This window comes from Parus major, chromosome 1A (genome assembly GCF_001522545.3).
Source record: "Parus major isolate Abel chromosome 1A, Parus_major1.1, whole genome shotgun sequence".
NCBI lineage: Eukaryota > Metazoa > Chordata > Aves > Passeriformes > Paridae > Parus > Parus major.
In genome coordinates, this window is record NC_031773.1 from 61,239,066 (window position 1) to 61,265,301 (window position 26,236).

A 26,236-nucleotide genomic window follows, 5' to 3' on the forward strand; every position below is an offset into this window, starting at 1 on the left:
GTAATCTTGGAGCTTCTGCCATGTTGAAAAAATAATTTTATTTGTGTCATCATCAAGTTCCTGCTTGAAATTCTTAACTGAGCAGCAATATTGTGCTTTCACACTTGCTAAAACTTTTATCCATCTGATATATTTTATTATTCAGTCAGGAATAATTTGAGTTGAAGAACTTCTCCTACTTTGCCTTCTAATCATCATTTTCCTTGTTAGAGAGATTTTGACAGATCACATACAATCAGCCTTTAAATAGTATCTACACTGCCTGCAAGCTCATGACCGTTTAAACTTTTAACTTCTTTCTAGCTATCCTCCCTATTAAAAGTATGGTTTCCTTGAGATGTTTCATGCCACTGAGACTTATTTTTAAAGTGGGTTTATTTGTGCATTGATTTAAGTACATTTATGGCTACTTACATATTGGCTCAAGATTACATCAAGAGCTGCTTCCTTTCTGGTGTTTCTCCAATTAGTTGTTCTAGAACGCAAATATTTATGGTGGACATAGTGGATATCTCCTTAGCCCATGAGCAAATAAAGATTGATATTACAAATTGTGTGTTCTACTATCACAGCTTTAGTGTTTATCAAAAGAAATATGAGGATCTGGCAATGCAGATCATCCATCTGTGCTGAACTGGACAATGGACACTTACACATTTAAGCTTGTTTCAGTGGCATTTCTGTGTTTTTTCTTAATGGAAAAGCCTGCCTGGACAGGCACTCCCAAGGGAACTCCTTCAGAAACCTAGAAACCTAGCACTTATTGTAAACAGTTAATTGCAATGAGAGCTGGGTGTTTTAAAGGTTGTGATGGGCTGTTTTTTCAAACCGCAGCTCATTTCCCTCTCCAGCTACTCAATGACAAAGAAAGGCCACTAACAACACCAGCTTTAGAGACAGACACAACACCGTTTCACTTCAAGCTGTCTCCAGCTCTGGCAAAACATCTCCCTGATGGCCTAAAGCACCTATTTCCCCACTCCAGTTTTAGGTCATACTTAACTCCCTTATAGTATTACAACCCAATCCTGTAGTTCTTCCTTCTGTTCCCATGGGACTGTGCCAAGAAAGCTCCCAGAGCATACCCCCTGCATATTCAGCACAGAACCACAGGGAGCACGAACATGGAAGTGGGAAATTAGCAGTGCAGCCATGCAAGGGATGCTCTGGACAGTGCCATGGTGCACCCTGGATCACACTCAGCAAACACAGAAAAGCAGGACGTACTTGAGGGGTTCGTCAAAGCGAACTGTGGCTGCACAGTGGAAGACAACATTGACCCGGGTCAGAAGCTCCTCCTCGTCTTCAGCACTGATGGCCAGCTTGGGCTGAGTGAGTTCAGCATTAATAGGCTTAATCTTCTCATGGAAATTAGGGCAATCTTCTCGGACCCTGTCAAAGACCTTGAAGCACAAACAGAGAGAGATCAGGTACAGAATTAGGCTGCTGAGATCGCTTTGATTAGCAGCCAGTCTAATTACATCAATCAATGCAACTGGCACAAAAGAGAATTCCTGTTTGGAGGGATACAGGTGAGATGATAAAACAGTCCATTCACTTGTTCCCTCCCAAGGGAAACAGAACAAAAATATGGGGGTAATGCACTGCTCTGAAGAGATTAATGAATCTTCTCTGCCACCACTCATTTCCTCAGACAGCCACCAAAATTCCTCTGCATCCACATCTCCTGCAACCACTTGCTACTTGACCTCAAGGGCTGCCCACAGGGCCAAAACAGGAGCTGAAGAGCAGGAGGGCAGAGTATGAAGTGGGAAAACCTGTGCAGCTTTAGACTCAGGCTAGATGGTTCTACAAAGGACTTGCAGTGAGGAGAGGAACTGGGCACAGTCTTGCTCCTCCCTCCTCCTCTCTTCCTTTGCTGCTCCTTGTCAACTGTCACTCTTCGTTCATGTCTGAGGAGTCCAGGATCTGCTTTTTGGGATGGATGGGGCATCTTAATAATCTCCACTGCTGAAGCTGCTGAGTGCCACCAGCACTTTTGCAAAACTGAACATGTGTGCAGCTGGTTGGCCTCTCAAGCTGTCTTCCAGCCCTTTTTTTCTTACAAGTATAATCCATAGATCATATGACTCAAAGACACATTTCTGCATAATTATATTTGAGCCATTTCAACTGAATTAATAGAAACTGTTAAGTACAAAAAGATTCTTCCTTTTTTCTTTTTTTTTTTTTTTTGGGNGGTGGGGGGGAAGAGATGTGGGGGTTGGAGTGAAGTGGCATGTCATTTCTACCAAGAAAGGTAGAAACAATAGAATGGAATGGCTGTGGGATCTGAAGCAGTATAATCTAGATTCCAAAGGATAATCACACCTCCAAGGCAACAAGTCTACAAGACAGGAACACCTAATACTGAGAGAGATTATTGAGGGATGCAAAGGATGAAATACACCACCTTTGGACACCTTTAAGAGCTGTCTGGGTAAGAAGTGCCAGGAAAGGGAGGGAACAGCTGAACCTGCCTTGGGGCAGGAGGATGGACCAGCTGACTTTTCAGTAGCTCTGTGGTTTTGGGCTGTCTCCCCTCCTCTGTAGCCTACACACCAGTAACACCGAGTTTGGAAATACCTTCACTACCATGGCCTCTATTCTTCTTAGAGTTTCTTCTGCCTTTGATGTGCCCAGTGCTTATGTATGAGCAGAAATTGTGTGACATAAATTAAACATACTAAGAGACACGTGAAAGATTAAATTGATCCTAATAGCAGTATTTTTTGTCTGTTTGTTTGACTAAAGGATTATCATCTTTCTGCTTATCTGACAAGCAAATCTAGATAAACCTTGAGGTTCTTAGGGATAAAGAGGTGATAAAAGAATCATTAGCCTTCCCCACTATGCACCACACTCTGTACTTATTTTAAATTCCCACACAGCTGCACATCCTTTATAAACACAAAACTTTAGCCCAAGACAAGACAAAGCCATTTCACTGTTCTCAGCTGCACTTGAGTGCACACATCTTTCATCAGTGTGGCTAGGCCAGAAAATAGATCTCTAGAGAGAGTTATTCATGGGCAAAGGTGTTGGTGAGAGCTGGCTGGACTGTAGGAACTGAATTCCCAGGCACCAACAGTCCTAATGTCTGCATGTTTTCTAATAAGATGCTACACTGGCTCTCCAAATACGCATCATCTCCTGAGAGATGCCAGCAAACCCTGATGGGACATAAAATGGAAAAGTTTCTCAGAGAACACACATGAGACCAAGTCTATCTTGTGTGACTGTCAGGAATATTATTTTGCATTTGTTTGTTCTGTTGCAAAGAGGGTGCAAAACACTACAAAATGAGAGTTATTTTCCACTTGTTTAGCATAAATAATGCAAAGGCAGAGAAAGAATGAATCAGCCCTTTCTCCATTTCAGTCACGGCATATAAAGTAAGAGTAGTATTTCTGCAGTGCCAGCCACTGACAGCTAAATTCTTCTTACATCTCCTCCTGACATTCCTGCTGCAGATAATCTCCCCTTTGGCTTCTGTGCCTGCTGCTACCACGTGCCACTCAGCTGCTGCAGTTTTTCATCCTCTCCAATGATTCACTGCATTCCTCTGAAAGATGAAGGCAATTTCCAAATGCAAGCATACAAGTCAGCACAGTGCTTTGGAAACCTTCTGCACCACAGGAACATTCAGTACATTGTCACCATTAAATCAGATAACGGGAGCAGATGTTTATTCAAAATCTGCTGCTTCTTTTATGGAAGCTGAAGGGTTCAGATTTGTCAGTGCTTTACAGGGAAATGAGGGAAGATTTAACAGCAAAACAAATGCAGCTTATTTTATACTGCTTCCTGCAGTTCAAGGAGTACTTAACATAAAGATGATGCTTAGTCTGAAGGTAAACTGTAATTGCATCTCTAAATTCTGATGAACTCACAAAGAACATAAATAGTAAATCCCCAGTAACTGTGTGAAGCCTAAGGATTGTTCTGTGTTTTCTTTTTAGAAGCCATCAGCCAATATAAAATAGTCAGTGGACTGGCTTGATGTACTGTTGAAATTACAGAAAAGACTGGCCAGGTCAGCAGCACTTCTGAAGGGATACAGGAATTGCCACAAAATTACAGTGAAGAGAAAGGAAAGGCCTTTGACTTCAAGTTGTCCAATATGAATGAAACTGAGAGTGAAATCAGTTACAACTTTACCCTGATTTCATTGTCTTTTTGAGCATCCTAATGCTGCTGTCTTCATTTTTAACCTCAAAACAGGATGTAAGTTCAGCATGGGCTGTGCGCTGCCCCTCAACAGAGGGGAAAATTTCTTATTTCTCATTTTGTAATCAGGCAATTCCCATTTATAGTACTAATCACATCTCTGTGTTTTCATTATACATTGTCAAAAATGTGGAAACAGGACATCAGGAATTTCTCCCAACATTCTAGTTGAGTGTGTCTGATGGACACTTTCCCTATTCCTCCCCTCCTAAAATCTGACCTCCCTTTCCAAATGACATCTGCAGTTCTTGGTGTTCCCTGCTCTTGCCTTAAAGCATGTAATAATTCAGAAAAGTTTCTGCCTACTAATCCTTCAACCAGAATTTTTTCCATGCCACAAAGATACAAAAACCTCAAAGAAAGGGCAAATTGCACATCTCTGGAACAGCACAGCTGAAAAATAAAGGAATCACTGAACACTGCAAAATGCCAAAGGCTTCACATCTTAAGAGGCATTTTCAGTGAAGCAAATACAAACTAATGAAAAGTAGAGTGCCTAAGCCATGGTCCACTTTAAAAAAGTAGCTTGCATGAGTTTAGTCTTGTCAAAGCCTTCTCAAAGGCTTGGGTGGCCCGTTCTTTTTTGTACAGCACTCCTGGATCTCTCTCTACCCCATTAGGCACTGGTAACTGACCCAGAAAGCATCAAGTTTTTAAGTGTGGCCAAGATGGGCAACCTTTTTTCCTCAGGTGTGTTTAATAGGTGCCAGGAAATCAGGCTTCTCTTGGAGGATTGGTAACTTACATTACAACATGAACATTTCAAGGCATTACTGTATGACAACCTTTAAAATGGAGAAAATCTAGAGAATTTCCACAAAATGGAACTCATATGCAATGAACCAATGAGAACACTAAGACTGATAGAGCTCAATTAAAAAAAAAAAAAAGAGAGAAGAGAAAAAGACCCCTCAAAACAGGTAAAAAGCTTCCATCTCTCAGATAAAGAAATGGAAAGGATTGCTTAGCATGATTCAGGAAAATATATGCAAGACTTGCTCCTTGTAAAGGAAATATATAATTTATCCTAAGAGAGACACAAGCCAAGGGCAAGAATGAGGGCAAAGAATTTCTTCCAAGAAAAAGGTGTTCACTGGCTATGTGGAACAATTTTAAACCCAGGGTGCTTGAAATCCCTCTTATGTAAAGAGCATTGGTGCACAAATGCAGGGGAACATATAAATACACAAAATAACACCCCCCAGGGTGTGCATCCATCCCTCGGTGATTTCAATGACAGCATCATAAATACACAAGTGATCATCACAAATTTAAACTACTGAAAGTCATGGAAAAAACTCTAAAAAAAACCACCTAATGCCTGCAGTTTAGTCTTGCTGAAAGAGTTTATCACTTGTGTTTGCTATTGATAAAATCCTCCAATACATTTAAGGAAGGAAAGTACACAACTATTTCTGAATTGCCATTGTAACAAATTTGAGATAGAACTTGTCAGCTTCAAAGTAATTATCCAGCAATTAATCTTTAGCCTGGTAGATTTCCAGCAATAAACACCAGGACTATTCAGTCAAGAAATGTGTGAAAATGCAGATCGGGAAGCTTTAATTGGGATACAGCCTTTTTTTCTCCCCCTTTTTGCACTCTCTGCCTCATTTCCTCTTCAGAAAATTGCCTTTAAGTACAGTGCTTCTCAAGGCAAATAAAGCATAATTCATCTCTTCAGCTGGAAACCAGGCAGCAGAGCATTCCTCATTACAGAAAAACAATTGGCTTATGCTTCAATCCAGAGCTATTATTCTCTCCTGAGTAGAGCTAATATAGTGGAAATACAGGACCCACAACCAAAATCTAGTAAACAAAACAGCTGATTATTTAAAGATGAAGACTACAGAAAGAAAGAGAGGGACAGAAAGTTCCAATAAAGGTCAGCGAAGTATATATATGTATATCCAGCTATTTGGGATGAGGTTTTGAATAGCCAGTTTCCTTGAAAATTGGCTGCTGACAAAGCCTGCTGTTTTCTAGAAAGAATACTCAAATTACACAGCAGTGAATCTGGAACACTTTCCAAGTCAGATGCTGTGGACAGGAGCATGAGGGATTTGAGAGACATGGAAAAGCTTTCCATAGTCTCTAGTGCCATCTTATAGGTGTGTGGACAACTCATGGATAGAACAAGAAGTTTCCTAATGTTTATCACAGATCTTCCTGGTGCTCCTGCGTGATACTTTGAGATCAGCATCAATGTTTGATGGGGAAGAATGTAAGTGCAGGGAAGAATGGCAAAACTTGGAGCTTTTCCTACAGGAACCACTGAAAACGTTTCTTCCCACACATCTCCTAGGACTGTTTTCTTTCTCATCCTTCTCTGTAACTATGCCCCCATGAGGCCATGCGTCAACAGGAGTCAATAGCTAAAGGATGTCAGCAGTCACAACTGGAGTCAGATCCCTGTGCCCTTCCTCAGTTCCTGCCTTGCAGAATTGATTACCACAGGGTTTGCAAATCACTGTATGGACTTGGAAATACCAGTAAATATAAAGTTATCCAGACACAGGGTCTATACCTCCTTTTCCATACACATTGCTTTCAATCATAGATCTTCCAAGCTCCACTGCCAGATTTGCTTGGACACCAGGGAACTTCAGGAGTGTTTGCTGAGTTCCTGAGGATAACCAGCTGGGACTAAGGGCTGTGTCAAACTTCTTGCGGATGTCAGAAATTGCCAAGAAAGACTTGGAAAGATATTTAAAGACATTACCAAAAATTACTTTCCCATTTGAGAGCATATTGGCTGTCACATAGACACACAGAGGAGGCAGCACTGTACAAAACAGTGTTGGGATGCAATTTCATATTTTGCTTCAAGGACAAAAACATCTGGGCCATTGAGCTCCTAGGAGTGTATCTGGGCAAGTCTTGAGATGCAGTCTTCTGAACTTTGGTCCTTCCAAAGAGCTCTTCCAAAGGAATGGCAGCCTAGGGTGGGTGTCCTGCACTTCCTCACCCTGTCCTCCTTCTGAGGCAGAAAGCAGAGAACATCACCATGAAGAGGATCAGGGGTAAAGTGGGCAGCAAACTGCACCTTAACTAAAATGGTAAATGGAAGTAAAAATCCTTTGATGTCACGCACAGCAGAAGCTGAACAAATCAAGACAAATGCATCAAATATTTAAAGCTACTCAAATAAGAGACAGAGATTCTTCAAGCATTGCAGTGAGAGGGCACTCAAGTGTAGAGAGTTCAACAGCTGGGAAATGAGTACAGTAGAACAGTAATTCACTCTTCTAGAATGAACTCTGCTAGAAGAGTACCAGAAAAAAGAACAAGTCACTGGTCACAAGTGAGGAGTTAGCCCGGTCAGGAGCTAGCCCAGAACCAGGGCTTTTCCCAAACAGATATCCTACCTGCGGCCATGATGTCTTGGAAGGTACAAAAGGTTTCTGGCATGAGCGGGAGCCATTTCTTGCCAGCTGGTCTCAATGACTGAAAGTCGTGCCAAGACTACTGAATTTATAGATGTGTCAAACAGTACAATCGATTAGAGAATGAAGTTTTGCAGGAGGTTCCTGGAATGCATTGATGAAAACTTCCTTCTCCAAGTGATAGAGGAGACAGTGAGGAGAGGTGCTGTGCAGGACCTCTTGTTCTCATCAACAGGTTCAGATGGGATATTCTTGGAAATTCCTCCCTGTGAGGGTGGGAGGCCCTGGCACAAGTTGTCCAGAGCAGTTGTGGCTGCCCTGTGCCTGGAAATGTTCCAGGCGATGTTGGACAGTGCTTGGAGAAACCTGGTATATTGGAAGGTGCCCCTGCCTATGGCCACTTACTGGGATGATTTTTATGGTCCCTTCCAACCAAAGCCATTGGATGATTTTGTGATTTACCTAGGATAATTTCTCATTTCAGCATTTTTCTTTTGTGCTCACATCTGACACAAATATTTTGGTTGCCTTATGTCATCCCACATATATTTTTGTTAGCTTCATCATGAAAACATAATTTTTTGAGTGGTACCTAAGAGAAAATCCCGAAGTTGGGGTACCCCAGCCTGTTAAATACCTGTCTTTTTTCTTTCCTATCACTTAACTGGGACCATATTCCAACAGTCAGGCTACAGGCAGCACACACAGTGAGAAAACAAATGGGAAAATCCCTGAGAGATTACTGGAAGCTAATGCAATTTAGAAGACTGATAGGAAGAACAGGGACACTACTAGAAGTGAGGGCCTTTGTGAAAAAGAGACCAACCCAGTGAAGAAGAAAACAGTTGATATTCTAAGAAAACATCTAAGAAAGGATGTCTTAATCATCGTAAACCGATTTTCTGTAGTGTCACTATTCCAAGCAAGCAAGGAAGTAAAAGAGTTACAAGTAATCCTTGATTTCCACCCAAGGAGCCTTCAGCTTAGGGAAATTAAAACTTCTTTAAGAAGATAGAACCATCTGTCCAAATTGAGTCAGCTACTTACAGCACAGTCTGGCTCTGCAAGTACCCCTGCTACTGGAGACAAACTGTAACCAATGCCTCTGATTGTGGCCAGTTCTCTCAAGAAACCATAGAAACCTTTTGGATATGGTTGCAGAAGCCCCTCTGGAATCACAGCTCAAACATTCTCTCTGAATCCAGCTTCTTTGTTTGCTATTCAAAATATGGACTTCTTTTTAATAATGCTTGGCTCAATTAGTTCTACCCATAATGAACATTCTTAAAATTCACCAATTCCTGGCCATGGGTTGAAACAAAACCAAAAAAAAGTTATTAAAAAAATCAATTCCACTGAACTTTGTCAAGTTATCTGGATGTAAGGAAAAGGCAGAGTTGTCCCAGGAAGTCTGTAGCAGCCTTTAGGCATACAGACTCCCTTTTCCAATTGCTCGGGTGTCATCAAGCAGGAGGTGTTGTCTTGTTTCACAACAAAGATACCTGTTGTCAGGAGGGCCATTTCCCGTCAGCCTGCAATAGTAACACGTCTGCCAGGAGCAGATGTCGTTCACTTCCCCATACAAAGATCAGAGCGTTGCCACAGATGGCTCAGCTACACCCTCTGAAGTGTTTCTCTCTCTCCTGCCATTGCAGTTGCAACCCACTAGAATGTTCTGACAGGCCTGATGGTAAAAGACAAGTCAGATGACGTTTCACACACCCAGCAAGATTGTTCCTCTTCAAGGCAGAGAAAGATGAGTTTTGTCTGCAGTCAGGTAGGACTTAGTCTGTGTTTTGTTGTATTATTTTGGTTGTGTGTTTTTTTGTTTGGTTTTTTTCCTTGTTGTTTTTGGTTTGGTTTTTTGCTTTTTTTGTTATTGTTTGGTTTGGGGTTTTTTTAACAATAGAGAAATCCAAATATTTTAGTATGGAAAGAAACACATACACATTTTAAACAGTATCAAGAAAGCCATATCAAGTGTCCTTAAGCCAGGATCAGGTTTTAGCTTGCTCTGGCACCCCAGAGACTACTGAATCAATAAGCCTAACTTATCATCTCTGGCACTCTACTAATTCTTCCAGCTAAAGCCAGAATGTTAAAAATTTTCTGAGCACAGGAGTTTTGGCTTGAGACATCCTTCACGCTGACATGCACTTCTCAATACATCTATCAAGAGAAACGTTACTTTTCTCTGCAAGTTTATTTTCAACTCATACTGCTTCCAAGGGAAGCCAAAGAGGATAATCCATGTAAGCTGAACTGGAATTCATGCTCGCTGCCTTTAGCTTCCAGCTCTAGATTGCACATGAATTTTATGTTACCCAGTCCATACAAGGCAGAAAAGTGAACACTCGGGCTAATTATGCTTCAGGTGTAACAAATCACTTGACCACGTATCACCAGAATGAGCAACATTTCCAACCAGGCTGAACTGTGCAGGGCCAGAAGTTAAATTTGATGATCCTTGCAGGCCCTTTCCATCTTGGGGTATTCTGTGATTCTATGAACAACAAAAAGCTGTTTGTACACAAAGCTTCCCCATCCGTCTGAGCAGGGATTACCAGTAATGAGCCTGTGTCCTTGGCTGTGGTCCCATGAGGTTATAAATTCCTTTAATGTTTTAATCTACTGGTGAAAAAACCCTGGTGGAAGGAGTGGAGGAGAAACAAACAGAACATGCCCCAACCAACCATCCTGAGGTACTGAAATGCACCTGCCACCCCACACAAGTAAGAAATACACAATGTTTGAGAATACTACTTGCATGAGGCGATACTATATATCCTAACTACGTATTTAACTGAGAGTACAGATCATTTCTCCACCTGTCCTGCTGCAGTTGGTAGAGGCAGCCTATTGGTCTTCCAGATTCCTGGGGAGAAAAAACCCCAACCCAATACTGAAAGATCTGCCCCAAACTATGTGGTTATAAAGTTAGGATCTCTAGGGCATACAGTACAACTAACTACCACAGTAATATAAGGTGTATGCAGGAGGTCGTGATGGAGCACCAAGAAATGCATCTCCTGAGAATGAGCAAAGTGATTAAAACGGCTCAAGGACAAGCTGCAGGAGCATAAAACCAGAGTGTGACAAATTGGTTACTCTGGTGCTGTGTTATGCAGGCTATACACAAGAGGAGAAACTGCTTGTGCTTAATTAGACCTGGGTAGAAGAGTCAAGACTAAAATAAAATTGTCTTAGTGAATAAATATGGTAAACAATATGATGCCAGCATGAACTGGATGCTGGCAGGGGAGTTTTGTGGTACAAAGTCTTCAAAGTCACCTGTACCCAGGCAAGCATGTAAGTAAAACTATACAAATCAAGACTGCCTGAATAATAGCACTGACAAAATCCACCGAAATTGAGTATGAATACAGCAGTAATGGGACCAACTAGCAGAAGTAACTGGGGACAGACTGTCTGTTTCGAAGGAGTTTGAACAGAGAAAAGTGAAGTGCAAGTGTGGCCCAAAAACCAAACATCCCAAAACAGAAAACAGGAAATAGGAATATATAGAATCAGGGACAATATAAAAGAGGACAGGGCTTTTTTTTTTTCTTCTGGTGTGGGGGCACCTACAAATGGTAATGAATCCAAGCCCACAGTGATGTTGAAAAGACCCGTACTGGATAAGCTGCTGGAGCTTCCATCATGTCTTCATCTGAAAAGACCTGGTGTGAGACAGTGGAGAAAGGGGGGGAGAGACTTGAAGGGGTTAGGGAGGTAGAGTTATAACTCAACAGAAGTTGGATGTGATTCATAATAATTATAATGATAATTAGTAGCTTTATAGTTGTGTGTGCTTTTAGATTAGTTATCATTTAATAGCTTTATTACTCACTCAGCAGTGTATTGCTTAATTTAATATTATCATAATCTCTTAATTCAGGTTGTGTCTCAAGCCTGGACCCTGAAGGGGAGAGCCAGGCTCGTAAGGTAACCTATGGCTATCAGCTTTGGCTCACCAGCCTGAAAGACCAGCTCTATCCTTCAATCAACAGGGACAGCCTTTAACCCACCTCCAGCTGGATGCTGAGCCTCACACCCAACCAGGCTCTGTCTCTATCCTTCCAACAAATCATACCTGTAATTCCAAAGCATTTGTAACAGAATGAGAAAACACTAATCTTGGTGTTCTTGGATTTTCTGTGCTCAGCTCACGACATTTCTGCTTCTCACACGTGTATCAGAAAATGACAAGCCTACTGGTGTGTTTTGATCTAAGAGAGATTCTGGAATTGTTTCATGGTGTCATCCCTGTCAGCCTGAGGGAACCACAACAGCACAAAAAGATCTTCACCACTGAAGTTGTAATTGTGATGGGGGGACTTCTGTACTCCACTGGCACTCCTCCTTCTTCTGTCCTCCACCTTCCTCTGTGCTTTTTGGTGTTCATCAAAAGAACCATTTTTGGTGCTGCCATACCACTGAATCTCCACCTGTCTGGGACCCCTTGTACCACCCACAAGTCAGGGTCACCTGAGCAGCTGTAAGGGGTGCCCAAGCAGGAAAGGAGAAATACTGCTGTGCTGCAGCTGCAGAAAATGACCTCTGAAGAGGCACGTGCCCCAGTGGTAAATGTGTGCTTTGTATTCTCCAGAAGTATTCGAGTTAATGGCCAAGTATCTCACGTAGATTGTTCTAACTGCAGAGATATGCTGCTTTCAGACTCATTTTCACAGCAAAAAGGTTTTAGCTCACCAGGTCAGCAGAACTATGAGGAAAGGACAAGAAAAATCCTAGTCCATGCAATTTTCCTTATGTGGAACATTTTATGGCAACTCATCCCTTTCAAACGAAAGGCATTCAGTTTTGGTATCTTCTCTCTGGGGATAATAGCACAGCTATTATCTCCCCATCATTTGCCCAATTCATCACTCAGAGAATTTCAATTTTGTCTAATTCAGAGAATAAAAATGTACTAAACCAAGAATATCTTCTTCCCTTTTACACTGGAAGAGATGACTCTCCAAAACACTCAGTTTCCTTCCCTCCCACAAGCCTAAAAGCATCTCCTGAAAAGGTTAAATTTATATAATAATACCTGTTCATAACTCTGAATCAAGAGAAATAAGTAATATGCAACACTGACAATTCTGGAGTTATCTGTGTCCTATAGGGTATGAAGATCAGTGATGCACCACCACAGGAACAGCAGCTCAGGAGATTATCTCCAAGATTAAAGCCCAATTCCAAAAGGATGCTAATCTCCATTCAGCACTGCAGTCATGGAAATCTGCATTTCCTTGCATGTTGCTCAAAAGACCTTGCCAGTTTAGGAATGATTTTACTAGGACTGATTCCATTTCTAAAACACTACTTAGCCCTGAAGTTTAGTATCAGTTATTGTAAGAATGGTTTAGAGCATGCACAGTCATTTATTTTAAAAACGGACATTTTTACTGTAATGCCGAGGGGAATGAGAATTTAAGTCTCAGACTGCTTAGCACTGCTTCTATTAAACCCAAGTGAAACTCTGCCTTGTCTGCTACATTTTTAGTAGCAGCAGCAGAGTATCCCAGACTACTGGTTAACATAAGAGGTTGGGAATTCCCTGCAACATTGTAGTCAGTCCTAAACTGAAAAGTTTCCCATAGATATGGACTTCTAAATAATCTCTGCTGTGCTGGGTCTGCAGGTCAAACAGACCTAAAATTGCATTTCAATCATACAGCAATGAAAGAAGTCCTGAAAAAATACTGTCATATAAGAAAGGGCTACTCCATTGAACCACTTTCAGATGTCATGCTGAGAAAATTGAGATGCTAACTCCCAGTAGAATCCAGTGGGATTGCTAAACACCCTAAAAATGAAACATCAGCATATCAAATGGCTGACAAAGAGCTCTTAAGAGATTATTTAGGACTAGCCCACAGTCCTGGGTACTTCTTTTGTAAAGGAAAACCTGTTTCATGGGGAGAGACTTTAATCCACCCACTCAAAAATTTTTCAGTGTTGGTCACGAAAGTCGTTATCAGTGCCAATAATTAAACCATGACCTTTAAGGGATAAGTCTGTTTTTATCAACACAAGTGGACTGAAATGAGCTTAAGTGAAGAATTTGTCCTTTCCAAATGTACGCTTTGGTGGCTCTTCCACCCTTAATGGTTTCCACCTTCAAGTAGGCAGACACAAATGTTTCTCCAAGTTTCTCCAAGTGCAGAATTCTTTTCTTTCATTCTGAGTTTTGAATGCCTGGTTTTCTGCCCTCTTGTGCTCAAGAGGGCAGAAATACATTATTTATATATTAGAAATGCTAAATACATTAGCATTTTAAGAAGAAACAGCTTAGAGAATCCCTTCCAAAAGAGAGCTATTAAAAAGCAATTTCTTCACCAGGGAGAAATACCACTGTCAAACATACAAGAGGCAGCCTTGCTTCATTGTTCGTTTTTGCATTTGTATTATGGTTATTTTTCCTATTTCTGTTCATCAGAAAATCAGCTTGATAGATTAATTCTTTTTTGAGATTCGGTCTTAGTCACTGGAGTCTGTTCACCAAGAACCATCTGTTCCCCAAGATTTCCCTCCCACACACCATGGCAGAATTACGCCTACAACCAGTTTCTTCTATTAGGAAAGAAACAACTGTAACAAGCTGTGTGACATGAGTCCCCAGTGAGAGGACACAAGAACTCATAACTTTGTTCATCATTATTATAAAGCAATACCTATTGCTTAAGGACTGACCCTGGAGGGTAACTGAACCTATCTACCCCTTCCCTCCCACTCTCTTGCTACAGTACCAAAAGGTCAAGACCTGTCCAAGAAGTGGGAATGGTGAACAAGTGGATGATGTCATGGCAGCCTTTCTTCCCCTCCCACAGCCTGGGCCCCACTTTCATGGAGTGTGTTTATGTGTGGCTTAGGGGTGATGCTCCTCAAATTCCTTCCTCTGTCTCCAACCTTTTCATGATCATGCAGAAGTCTCCTAATCTTTCTGACTCCGACTCATCCCATCTACCTTACCTAAGTAGGTGACTGGGAGAGTTTAATCAGATTAAACTGAACAAGCTAACAGATCGATTATAAAGGTGTCACCTCACATCAAATCCATGACATCTGCCAAATAACAGCAATGAAGTAGGAGCCTCATCCAAGTGCAGGACACAGGCAGAAGCTGGACTGCAGCCCATACCAGGCATTCCAAGACCAGGATCAAGTGCACCCTGGGTAGCTGTCACCTCCGCTTCTGTCACTCAAGCAAGAAGCCAAATTGCCAAATTGCAGTGGAGAGAGCGAGTAAATACATGCCTTGCCTTCCACAGGAACGACTCTCATGGGAAGGACTGAGAAAGGGAATTGCTGATTTCAGGTTAAAGACAGCTTCCCTCTCACAACATTTCCCCTCAGCCTAAAGTGACCTGCTGAACCAACTCCCTGGAGGTGTGCTGCTGGCCTCAGAAAATCTCATCGCTTTTAACAAAACATCAATTTTTTCAGAACAGAAATGGCATTTCTTGACATTTCCTCTTTTCAGTGTTGCAGCTCAGAAGTCCTGGCATCTTCCCAGTGCATGGGCTGGGCTGTTCCTTTGGAGCTGGAATCTATCTAGCCTTGCTGGCAGAATAAAAACTAACAAAAAGAAGGGGAAAGGACTGGTCATTTAATTAACTACAGCTCCTGTCAGAGGATGGGAGCACAAAAGCAGGTGTAGGCAGAGAAATTATCCAGGGGCGTAAGAACTACGACGCAGGAGCAGAGCAAAGATGTATTTGATTTGAGCCACCATCTGACAAGAGCTACAAGAAATGTTTCACAGAAGGACGTAATTCAGCAAATTACATCCTCCCAGTCAGGTCTCATTATGGTTTATAGAAGGAAGGGAGTAGTTAAGTGTTTCATTTATAACATTATCTTCAATATATATTAAAATATGTATTTTTATCCACACAAATGTTTAGTACAGCTCAAAGCCTCATTTCATTGACTAAATATCATACATAATTAATTTTAAAATCTAGCTATTATTTAGCAAAATACTCTTCCCTTCTTCAGTGCTGAATTACTTTCACTGAACATTGCCTTTACTGGACACTGAGCTTATCTTATAAACCTTAAACCTTAAATAAACCTTATCTTCAGGTTTATTTATTTTTAGCACAGATGTCTCTCACCACTCTGGTCTCATGTTCCTCTGATTCCCCTGATGCCCGGGATTTGGACATCTATTAGTACCTGAACAATCTGCAGACAAGCACATAAAGCTGACTGCTTTCCTAGAGAGCACCTGCACTCCAAGGAACTCGGTGCTTCCACGGGTGCACACAAGGAGGATGGTCTCAAAATTGTATCAAGTGACCAGGGAATGACACTGATTAAATGACCCTCAACCTCCAGATCAGATATTAGGTAGAAGAAAGAGAAGAGTAAATAAAGGTCTCCAGACATGTATTCTGGATTTCAAATAGCTTTTCTATTATATATTCCATTAATACCTATTACATAGTCTTCTTTATCACTAAGTTTTTTATAAAGAAGAGCCACATAATTTTTCACAGGTAGAAACAGACACATATATTGGAAGTGATTTACCCAAGGTCACACAAGTGGAAGAAAAACCTAGCTATTTTAAAGCCCTTTAGGAGGCAATATACCTTCCTTAACCACATACTTCTTTCCTGAGAGCTGCCTTATGAGGGTCAAATTAACATCAAAATTTTGGCAGTAACTCAAAGCCTGATTCATGCTTAAAAAAAAAAACATGCAGCACATGTATTGGGAATATTATCTCTCTGTAAATGGATTTTTGTTTGAGTAAAGCAATATTCATTGAAGTGAATAGTAGAAAACTTGGGTAACAGGCTTGTGGAAAATTCTGCTCGTTTTGTAGGTTCCACGTGCTCTCCTCTAACATTGTTCATTGTTTTTCAGTCCTGTGATGGGAGAGAACAGGCCCCCAGGGAGAGCCAAGAGAGAAGCACATGGGTGACGCAGAGGAATGCCAGTCCCAGAGAATACCTACCAACCCTGGGTAAAGATTAAGTTAACTGTGGAATGCCTCTTGTATCCAAGCAGGCTGGGAACATCACTCCAGCCCCAGGCTTACTAAGAAGATATGAGTAACTGCTTTGCTCTCCATGCCTTTCCAACCCATCATAAACTGCTTTTGACCCGTTCTAATCAGGAGCTAACTTTTATTTGGAGGAAAACTGCCCAGAGGTAGAAATCCTGACGTGTCTGCAGAGTTAACATGGATAGGGAACACAGTAACTGACATTTGGTGATCCAGGAGTTTCATCTAAACTAAGGAAAGCAGTAAAACTTGTCCTCAGAGGGCACATCTGAGAGGGACCAAGGAGTGAGTGACGTGTGCCAAAGCAGACACTGGTAAATGGAAAAAAATTGATGGATAGGAACTAAGGTAGAAAATCAAATCTCCTCTGCAATGCACAGATGAGCACAGAGGTGGCTGTATCAACACTTGTTTGAGAGAGATCCCAAATCAGCTGAAATGGTACATGAAAAACACTGACAGAAAGAGTCACAGCTCTCAAAAGCACCTATTCCAGGGCTTTTCATAGAGTCCATTTTGTGCAGATGGATGGGTAACACACAACTGGATGAGGTTTTAAATGTCTACCACTGCCATAAACAGCAGCAGGGAAGCGATGCCCCAGGATTGTTGGTGCTTGTTTTTCCATTCCCACTTCAGCAGGAAGTTAATTTTTATCACAGATATAAGCAAAGCTTCAGTTTAGCCACACCTTTGGGCTCTAGCACAAAAAATGTTTCATTTTACAACAGTTGTTCAGTCACCCCCCGCTCTTATTCCAAATAATGAATCCATCACATTCTCTAAAATCTGGATCCTCCCAGGAAAAGTAACATTTCATTTTGACAAATTACATACCAGTGCTTTTCTTCTGGAACTGATTCTGTCCAGCACAAAGGGTAATTTCACAGCATGTATTTTTGTGTAGAAGCTGGGACTTCTACCTGAATTATTTGTTTTCTACTACTGTTACTGGAGAAATATCCACCTTTGAATAAAAACTAATGTACAGATTCACAGGAACACAGAAACATACCCCATGTGCACCTACTTCAGGTTATGCGCTGCTATTTAAAATACACAATGGCACACATAGAGAGGCAATATCACATACAATTGGCTTCTCAGTTAAATGGAAAATTTAACATGAGAGAATTTGGTTTTCAGCCTGGTTTCCTAGGAAACATTTCCAGCTACGATTGGTGAAGGCTACAGGTTGACTGTCAAGCCCACGATTTCCTTTGTTCCTGGTCCATCAATTTGATTTCTTTTATGTGGTCTTCCCTACAGAAATACATCTAATATAGGGGGAAGGGTTCCTTAATACATGCAAAGTAATCAGTATTTCCCAAACAGCCTTCCCAGAAGAGAGACACAAACTGATTAAAGAAGAATAAATGAAATTAAGTTATTTGAATTAATTTAAAACGTGATATCCAGATTTGTATATGTTTGAGTCTGCACAATGTTGATAAATATCTGCTAGAGATAATCTAAAATTTTACTATTTACCCCTAACAAACAGATGGGCTTTTGCATTGCCATTTACAAGAGTATAAACATATTCTGAAAACAAAAATGAAACAAGGAAGAATTTAGGAATATGTGGACAAGTTTTTAACCGAATGTTGTTATTTAGGGCAGATTTTACAACCCTTTAGAACACCTACATTTTCTAAAATTAAAGCATTACAGACAACAAGGACTGCAGAAAATCTATCCCCAATGCTCTTTGAAGACAAGAGGCAAACACACTGGAGTATATCTACAGGAGAGAAAACAGATCCCAGCCCCACAGAAAGGCTTTGACCTGGGTACAGTGCCTTAGTCTGGAACCTTCCTAGCTTTGTTTCTTAACAAAAAAAGTGACTGCTCTAAAGAAAGAGAGGGCAGCTGGATATTTTCATGAACACAGTAATGAAGCCTTGCTTGCAGTGCTTAATGAAGTTATGTAGACTCAAAGACATATCGCTGCTTCTGTTTCTACTTCTGTTGTCACTTGTGTTTCTCTGCTTCCTCTTTGTGATTTGGCGTGGAAAAATACAGGCAACGGTGGTGGTGGTTCCCTTCTTCTTCCCTGATGGAAGTTGATTGGACCCATCCCTTCTGCCTAGGACATTCACCTGAATTCAGACTGTAGTATTTTTGCAGTTCTTCTATCTCCAAACCTACCATGGGTATTCTACCACTAATGGTAGAAGGCTGGTATGGCTATTTTTAAGGGCACTACATCCTTCATACATTAGAGAAAATTTCTAGGGCCTATTCCCTTTATGCCCATTAAATACCCAGTCTCCTTCCTCAGCTGTTTCAGTTATAAAAAATGGGCATGGAAGTGGGTATTGTTTTTGTGGGGTTTTTTTGTTTAGCAGACAACATTTCCAGTGTCTTTCCATCATACTTTACAGGACTCCTTTAGCTCATGCACCCAGTAACCATTAAGGCAACCAGGAGCAGAGGTTAAAGATTGTGCTTTATGTTAATAACTGGGTGATGACCCAGGCCTAATAACCTCAAAACTGGAGCAAGACCTGCCCTGTTTGTGTAGAAAGCACAAACACCAATGCTGCTAGGAGCTGAATCTGCCCTTGTGAAATGGCCTCTTTGATTCCCACAGAGCAACACTTACTCTGTGAATTTTCCCTTTAGACATCCATAATTTTGGATTACAAGGGTAAAGGTGAAACTTTTCCAATTATGTGATTGAAACAGGAATGGCAGAACACTGTAAGGGATCACCTTTCTCTCCTGAGCTAAACTACCTGGAGTTATTACATTATTATGAAAAATCTGTGGGTAGCACAAGAGCGGTATCATTTTTTGGTACTAATCAACACTGAAATTGTTGCAGAAACAAAATGCTGTAATTTCACTTAGAGCCTGCAGTAAAATTCTCCCAGTTGATACTGAACATTACAAAGGTTTGTTTATTTTATGCATTTCCGTTCACAGCACAACGCACCTTCTGTCCAGGGATGTGAATGTATTTGTAGTACTTTCAGGAGATGGAATATGTCCATCAACAAATTCTACTGTTTATTTATGGTTAATAATTCACAGCAATCAACATTAAATATGTTCCTATTTGATAAGATAACAATCTGAGGCCAACACCTTCCCTTTTGAGGCACCCAGTAAAATGATAACCTTTGAGACACATCAGCTGCCTGACGTAAAAGCTGAGAATAGTCTCCATCAAACAACTCAATAACTGATCTACATCTTTATGACTACAACTTCTCATTATGGAGCTGTAGATACCACCTAAACCACTTCAGTAAGACACAAGCAAATGTGGGCTTAGCTCAGCATATCAAGACACTGATATAAGTTCGGCTGGGAAGTCTTCCCAGCTGGACAAATCCCAAACCACAGAGCATTTTTCTGGTTGGTATCTGTGGGCCTGCATGGCTAATATTCCTACAGTGCACTTCAGTTATGAACTGGAAGAAAGGCACACAGAAAACAGAAGAAAAGGCGACTAAGTAGTTAACCCCATTTGGAAAAATGACAGACACTGAGGAGTTAAGAGGTTTGTATTATGCTGAGAGGCAGCAAAGATAATCAGAGGGGTATGGTATAAAGGACTCTGTTTCCTAAAGGGAGACAGCCTTTAAGATCACCTGGTTTAGTGAAAGGTGTACCAGCATGGCAGAGGGCTGGAACAAGATGTGCTTGAAGGTCCCTTCCAAACCAAAGCATTTCATTATGTGAAGATGGGACCAAGCAGATCATGGCTGTAAGGATCTGCAGATTATTGAACAGATATGAGCACTAGAGCTTGCACAGTGGATTTGGGGCAGAGCTGACTTGGAAAAGGCGCAGCTAGAATTGCAGATTCTGGTTTTGACCAAAACCTTCCCCAGAGATTTCTGCGGTTACTGGAAAGTGGGGAAAGGGGTTGCTAGGCCCCAAGGCAGCAAATCTTGTGTGTCAGAAAGAAATGGAAGAAGTGATAGGGGAAGGGCATAAAGAATGATCATCTTCCAAGCTTCAAAAGAAAGGGCTGAAGGGCAGATTTTTGGAAGGTTGACAAAATGATTTACTGCTTCCATGCCCTATGGAAGCTCAAGGTCTCCATGCTGCTAAGAATGGTTACTGTCCTCTCACTCAATGTACTGTGCACATAAAAAAATCTGACAGGGAAGAATCTAATTACCATTCCCTCAAGGCTCAGAGACTCTCCATTGATAAAACTCCATCAAAATAGTACAGGCACTATATTAACAATTCTGAACTGCTGCAAACGTGATTTATTCTGTATTCCTTTCCTGTTCAGGCTGCAGTGCAGAGTCCTGATGCCCTTTGGACATCCCAATAGAAACCAGACCATTGCCTTTGATCAGTTTGTATTTCTGCTCACCATGAAACAGAAACAAGCAAAATCAGTATTCAGGATTTGTGGAGACATTAATATTTTTTAAAGGATCAGGTTTAATGGGTTAAAAATATTAGAATGAGACTCATACATACATGTCACAATGTACTTTTAGCACATACATGCATTTTTCCCCCCTCTGAAATGTACTTTTAGCACATACACACATTTTTCCCCCCTCTGAAATTCCATACCTTGATCTCTTGTGCATTCTTTCTTCATGTAAATCCTTTAAATAGATTATATTTAAAGAACCACTTATTTGATGCTAGGAAGAGATGCTAAAGCAATATTTTGGCAGGTGTTTATGAAGTGATTAAAATCTTCTATTTATTCTACCCAGATATAAAAAAGGATGGTCATTTATTTTGCTAGCTGATATGAAATGGTAAGGACCAGAACTTTAAATTGATGTAAAGAGAGAAATCAGAGCCTGATTGTCCTTTCTTCATTGGACAAAGCAAGAGCCCCATGCAGATAAAATCCTGTCCTTGAGGAACCTGTATGATGACAACATGAAGGAGATGGATGAATCAAAAAGGATGGAGAAGAAGGTCTTATGTCTCAGTCCTTTGAGCAAGCCTGTATTTTCCTTGCTTATCTTTCTGGATACACCCAGTGATGTTACAGTGGTCTCCCACTACAAATTCCTATCTACAATACAGGTTTTCTCTGCAGGTTAATTCTATGGTTCATCACAATCTTCATGACATGAATAGCTACATGTACATTTATTTATTGTTCCCTGCTCTTTCTGGAAAATAAAACAAAACCAAACCCCAAACAAACGAAGACATATCCCCCAAAACAAACCAACCAAACAAAATACCCTGAACAAATAAACCAACCAACCAAAAAACCCCAAACCTATCTCAGCTTTCCTACTACCCTGACAACAATAATACAGCAAATGTTGTTTCCACGGAAGAAACCCCTCAGAGTATCTCAGGGTATCTCAGAGAAGGTATGTTGTGGGTTTAGGCCTTACCTCTCAAGAAGATGCATCACTTTCCTGATACCACATATGTGGAGAGAATGTAACATGCCAAGTGACAATGACATTTTACAGGAAGAAGTTACTAGCCCCACCTCCATGTTCTTAGAAACTTGGTAACTTGGATAGTGTACCTGGAAACCTGAGTTGCACCTTGAGCATTAAGTTCAGTAGAGAAACCAGCTGGCAAGAGCATATTTGAAAAAGCAGCCACATGAATGAGCTCTCAAACACATTCTGGGTATCTCTGGCAGCATAGTGTGGAATTCTGTTTTATCGCACATTAAGAGGAAAAACAATTTTCATTTATTTGACAGAAGGAGTAACTGATTAATCTAGATACTTAAACAGTTGTCCTGAAGGAAGAATATGAAGTTTTGATGTATCTCATATCTTCTCAAGTCCTTCTTGGGCCTCCTTTAGGCACTGGAAGGGTTTTGTCCTTCCTAACCTGTTCCCTGTGTGGTTGAAATCCCCCATGAGGACCAGGGACAGTGAACGTGAATTTTAAGTGCTGTTAATGGCACTGCCTCTGTTTTAATCCCTTTGCTGCCAGCCACACACTTGCTTCACTATCACCAAGTGCAGTAATTAAACTTAAAACTTAAGTGACTTAAAACACCCCACCAGGACATGCTGAGGCAGCTGGAAGAACTTATCTAAGGTTTGTTTAGGGAGTGACCTCTGGAACACAGAGACTTCCTTGTAATGAACACTGCCCAGCAGAGGCAGGAAAGTAAAAGCCAAGGATGTATAAAAAGACTAGGAAAGCTACCAGCACCCCAGGAGCTCAGAGATCCAGATCCTGTTTCCCTTCTCCAGCTTCCTAAGTTACATTACTATTGACAACACTTCCAGTTACCAGTAGAGCCTGTAGCATAAAGAATGTACTACAAGCTAGAGATTTTTTCTTTTTTAAAGGTACTAAACAGGGTAAGTTCCCAGCCAAATCCTTAGGGAATTTTGCTTATAAGTGACCTCCAGGCAAAGCATGAGCCATTAAATTCTTGCAGTCTGAATGTCCAGACAGGTTTCTTTTCCCCACCTTGACTATAACATCCTTATCTGCATTTTGGCAATCTGATGGAGACAATGCTGAAAGCTTCCCTATTCACAAGGTAAATGATACACATGACTTTCCCCTCATCCATAGATTAAGTCATTTTATCACAGGACCAGATGGGTCCAGCTAAGTGTACCAAGGGTAGATCATAAAATCATGGAAGAGTTTAGGCTGGAAGTGACTTTAAAGATCAGGGATCCAGGGGCAGCCACAGCTTCTCTGGACTACCTGTGCCAGGGTCTCACAACCCTAAAAGGGAAGAATTTCTTTCCAATATCCAATCTAAATTTTTTCTATTTCAGTTTGAAACTGTTTCCCCTTGTCCTGCCACTCCAGGCCCTTGTCAACAATGTCTCTCCATCTTTCTTGCAGGCTCACTTCAGGTACTGGAAGGCTGCAATTAGGTCACCTCTTTTCCCAATCCATGCTGACCTTCAAGTCACCTCCTTTCCCTTCACGTACACAGAAATATGTCAAGAAAATTCACACCATGATTTTCTTTTTCAGGGATACAAGTGAAACTGCCCTGTTAGAAGTTGCCTGAATTGTCCCTCTTGCCCCTTCTGACAAAGGGTGAAGCATTTACCCTTTTTTCCAGCCATAAGTGTTCTCTAGAATGTAGAAATCCTGAATGCTTCTGAAATAAATTGAATACACAGTTTTTCATGCTCTCTTTACCCCTCTGGCAAAGAAATTTGCTGCAAAATGTACCCACACACCGAGTTCTAGATTCCTGGAGATCAAAGCAAGGGCAGCAGCCTGGGAGCTGCCCACATCCAACGGGGAGTCAACCATCAGGGAGACAGCATGCCTCCAGGCATGGATACAGCACAACAAGGAACACATCAGCTTTCTGAACAGGTTATTGCCTTTCTGCAAGCAACCTCTCCGGGCAGAAATCTACCCATAAGAATGTTTTTCCCTCCTCCACCATTGCAAATTTTGTCATTCTTTGTATGAAAATGCCCTTCCCAATGCTGAAATTATTTGTGGGTAGATAGTTCAGGTGGTTAATTCCCCAGGTGTGGGCACACATACAATGCCAGAAGTGGCACAGTTATATTCATGTGGTCTTTTGAAACACAAGCTTATCCCCTGAAGAATGATAAACCCTTTTCTTACCCTCCTGCACCCCTATTGTTGTGTTCTCACAGCCTGCTTTATACCTGAACACTGAATAATGAGTATGGTACTTCTAGAAAAGGTTTAAAGAAATAAGACTAAGAGCTGTTACAGAAAGTATCACGAAACTTTTGAGTGAAGGTGTAATTACCCACACTCACAATGTGTGTGTGTGTGTGTGTGTGTGTGTGTGTATGTTAGAAGATTTCAATACATCCTTAATAAATAAAACAATATAAACTTCAGACAAGTACAAAGCCCTCTGGATACCATAATTTTTCAGGATGCATTCACCAAAAAAAAAGAGAACCTAAATAACTTGTTCTTGCTTCATCCAAAGGGGAAATTTTCAATGTAATGGAAAAATTTGATTGACTAGAAATTTTCATTACAATTTAGAGCTCTAGTCCTGCAATTATAAAAACAAAAAACAGTTTAAAATAGCTTAAAAAGTAAATTGTTACTTTGGAAGCGTATCTTGGGGTTTGGGAATTTTTTTCCCCCTCTTTTTAGGGCCCTGGGGTTGGGGATCTACCAAAGCAATCAAGGTAATTCCAGGAAAAAGTTCTTTTTGATTGTCCTTACCCATATTTTCTTCGCCAAAAATCCATGTGGGAGGCATTTTTTCTCCCTCCCAACTAGGAAGATACTGAATGTTCACTGTAAACATTTATATAATATACAGATGAAATGCTTGTAGTATTACACACAACTGTAATCCCAGTAATGCCCAGCTTGGAGCCAAATCCAGGCTCCTGTTTTGCTGAACTCAGCAGTAGACTGAAGGCTGAAAACACATTTTAATGTTTTACAGATAAAAAAATCAAAATAAGAGACCTTTGTTCTTAAACTAAGCTATGAAATCCCACTTCTGAGATGGCAACACAAGGAGACAGCCAGCAGAAAAGACAAGAAAAATGAGAAGACACAAAATAATGAAGATCAAAAGTATACACACAACTAGCTAGTATCAAAGGTTTGTTTGGTTTATAAACAAGCCACAAGTCAGTGCTTGTTTTTGTTATCCATATTTGCTATTTCTACTGCAGCAGTGCCCGGAAGTCCCATCCGGACATCCCACGCTCAGTCCCTGCTTCTAAATCTTGATGTAATCAGACACTGAGTACCGCAAAAGCTTCACGCATGAGGAGATCACTCTAAATTTTCTCTCTCATCTAAATCATATAAATAGTAAGACACACACTTGGCAAAATTCACCCAATTCAGATTGTAACAACACAAGGCAAATTTCTGTTAACTCTTCCGTGGCACCCACTTTGACACAATCTCCTTGAATTTAGGATAAAACAGACCCAAACTGCAGCACAAGACTGATGCACCACTGAAGACACACCAACCTTCTTCAATGAAAACAAGTAAAAACTTTTAGTAACTGAACATATGTAGGATCAAAAATCAGAAAATTTTCAATAGAGTGAATAAAGGATGCCTTTATTTGAAAAAATATTTAGCTGGGCTAGCACCCCTTTCCCTTTGCCAGCTCCAATCAAACACAAATTAGGCCAGAACAGCAGGCTCTGGACAACCACCTCCACATTCCACAGTGCAGCAGTGAATTATCCCTGTTCCCAGAATTAATCAGGTTTTCCTCTGCAGAGTCAGACCAGCTCATTCTGGTAGTCTGGCTGCAGTCAGTTTGTGCTGTTCACAGTCACACCATCGTTCACATTTAACTATGAATGGAAGAACTGTTTCGCTTCAAGAAGCAAAATTAATTTACAACACTAATAATACTCTCGCTCCCATCTCCCCTTAAAAGAAAACAAAAGGCCTAATACAAGCCCCCAGAAAATTACCAAAGCCCAATTTTCAGGCTTGGGTTCCTTGGCACAATTCAGACATTTTGATTTGTGTTTTCAATGACACGAGTCAGAACCTCACCGTTTTTTAAAGCAATCTCCCTAATATATTTGGCAGTTCTTACAGGTCTGGCAAATGTAATAAGAACAGCAGGTTGGGTTTGCCAGAGTAAACTACAGTCAAAGGTGACCTCCATACAACTTTTAAGTTGTGTGATCCTCTGGAGGATGGATTTTAG

General features: G+C 40.9%; 1 protein-coding gene across 3 annotated transcripts in view; it reads right to left on the minus strand.

Annotated features, from left to right (window-relative positions):
* Positions 1-26,236, minus strand: part of LOC107205003 (fatty acyl-CoA reductase 1-like) — a 122,783-nt gene that overhangs the window by 26,969 nt on the left and 69,578 nt on the right. For all 3 annotated transcript variants that reach the window (XM_015629063.3, XM_015629061.3, XM_015629062.3), the window contains exon 3: positions 1,228-1,403. In XM_015629063.3, coding sequence (XP_015484549.1) covers positions 1,228-1,403 — 176 coding nt within the window. The remainder of the gene's footprint in view (positions 1-1,227; positions 1,404-26,236) is intronic.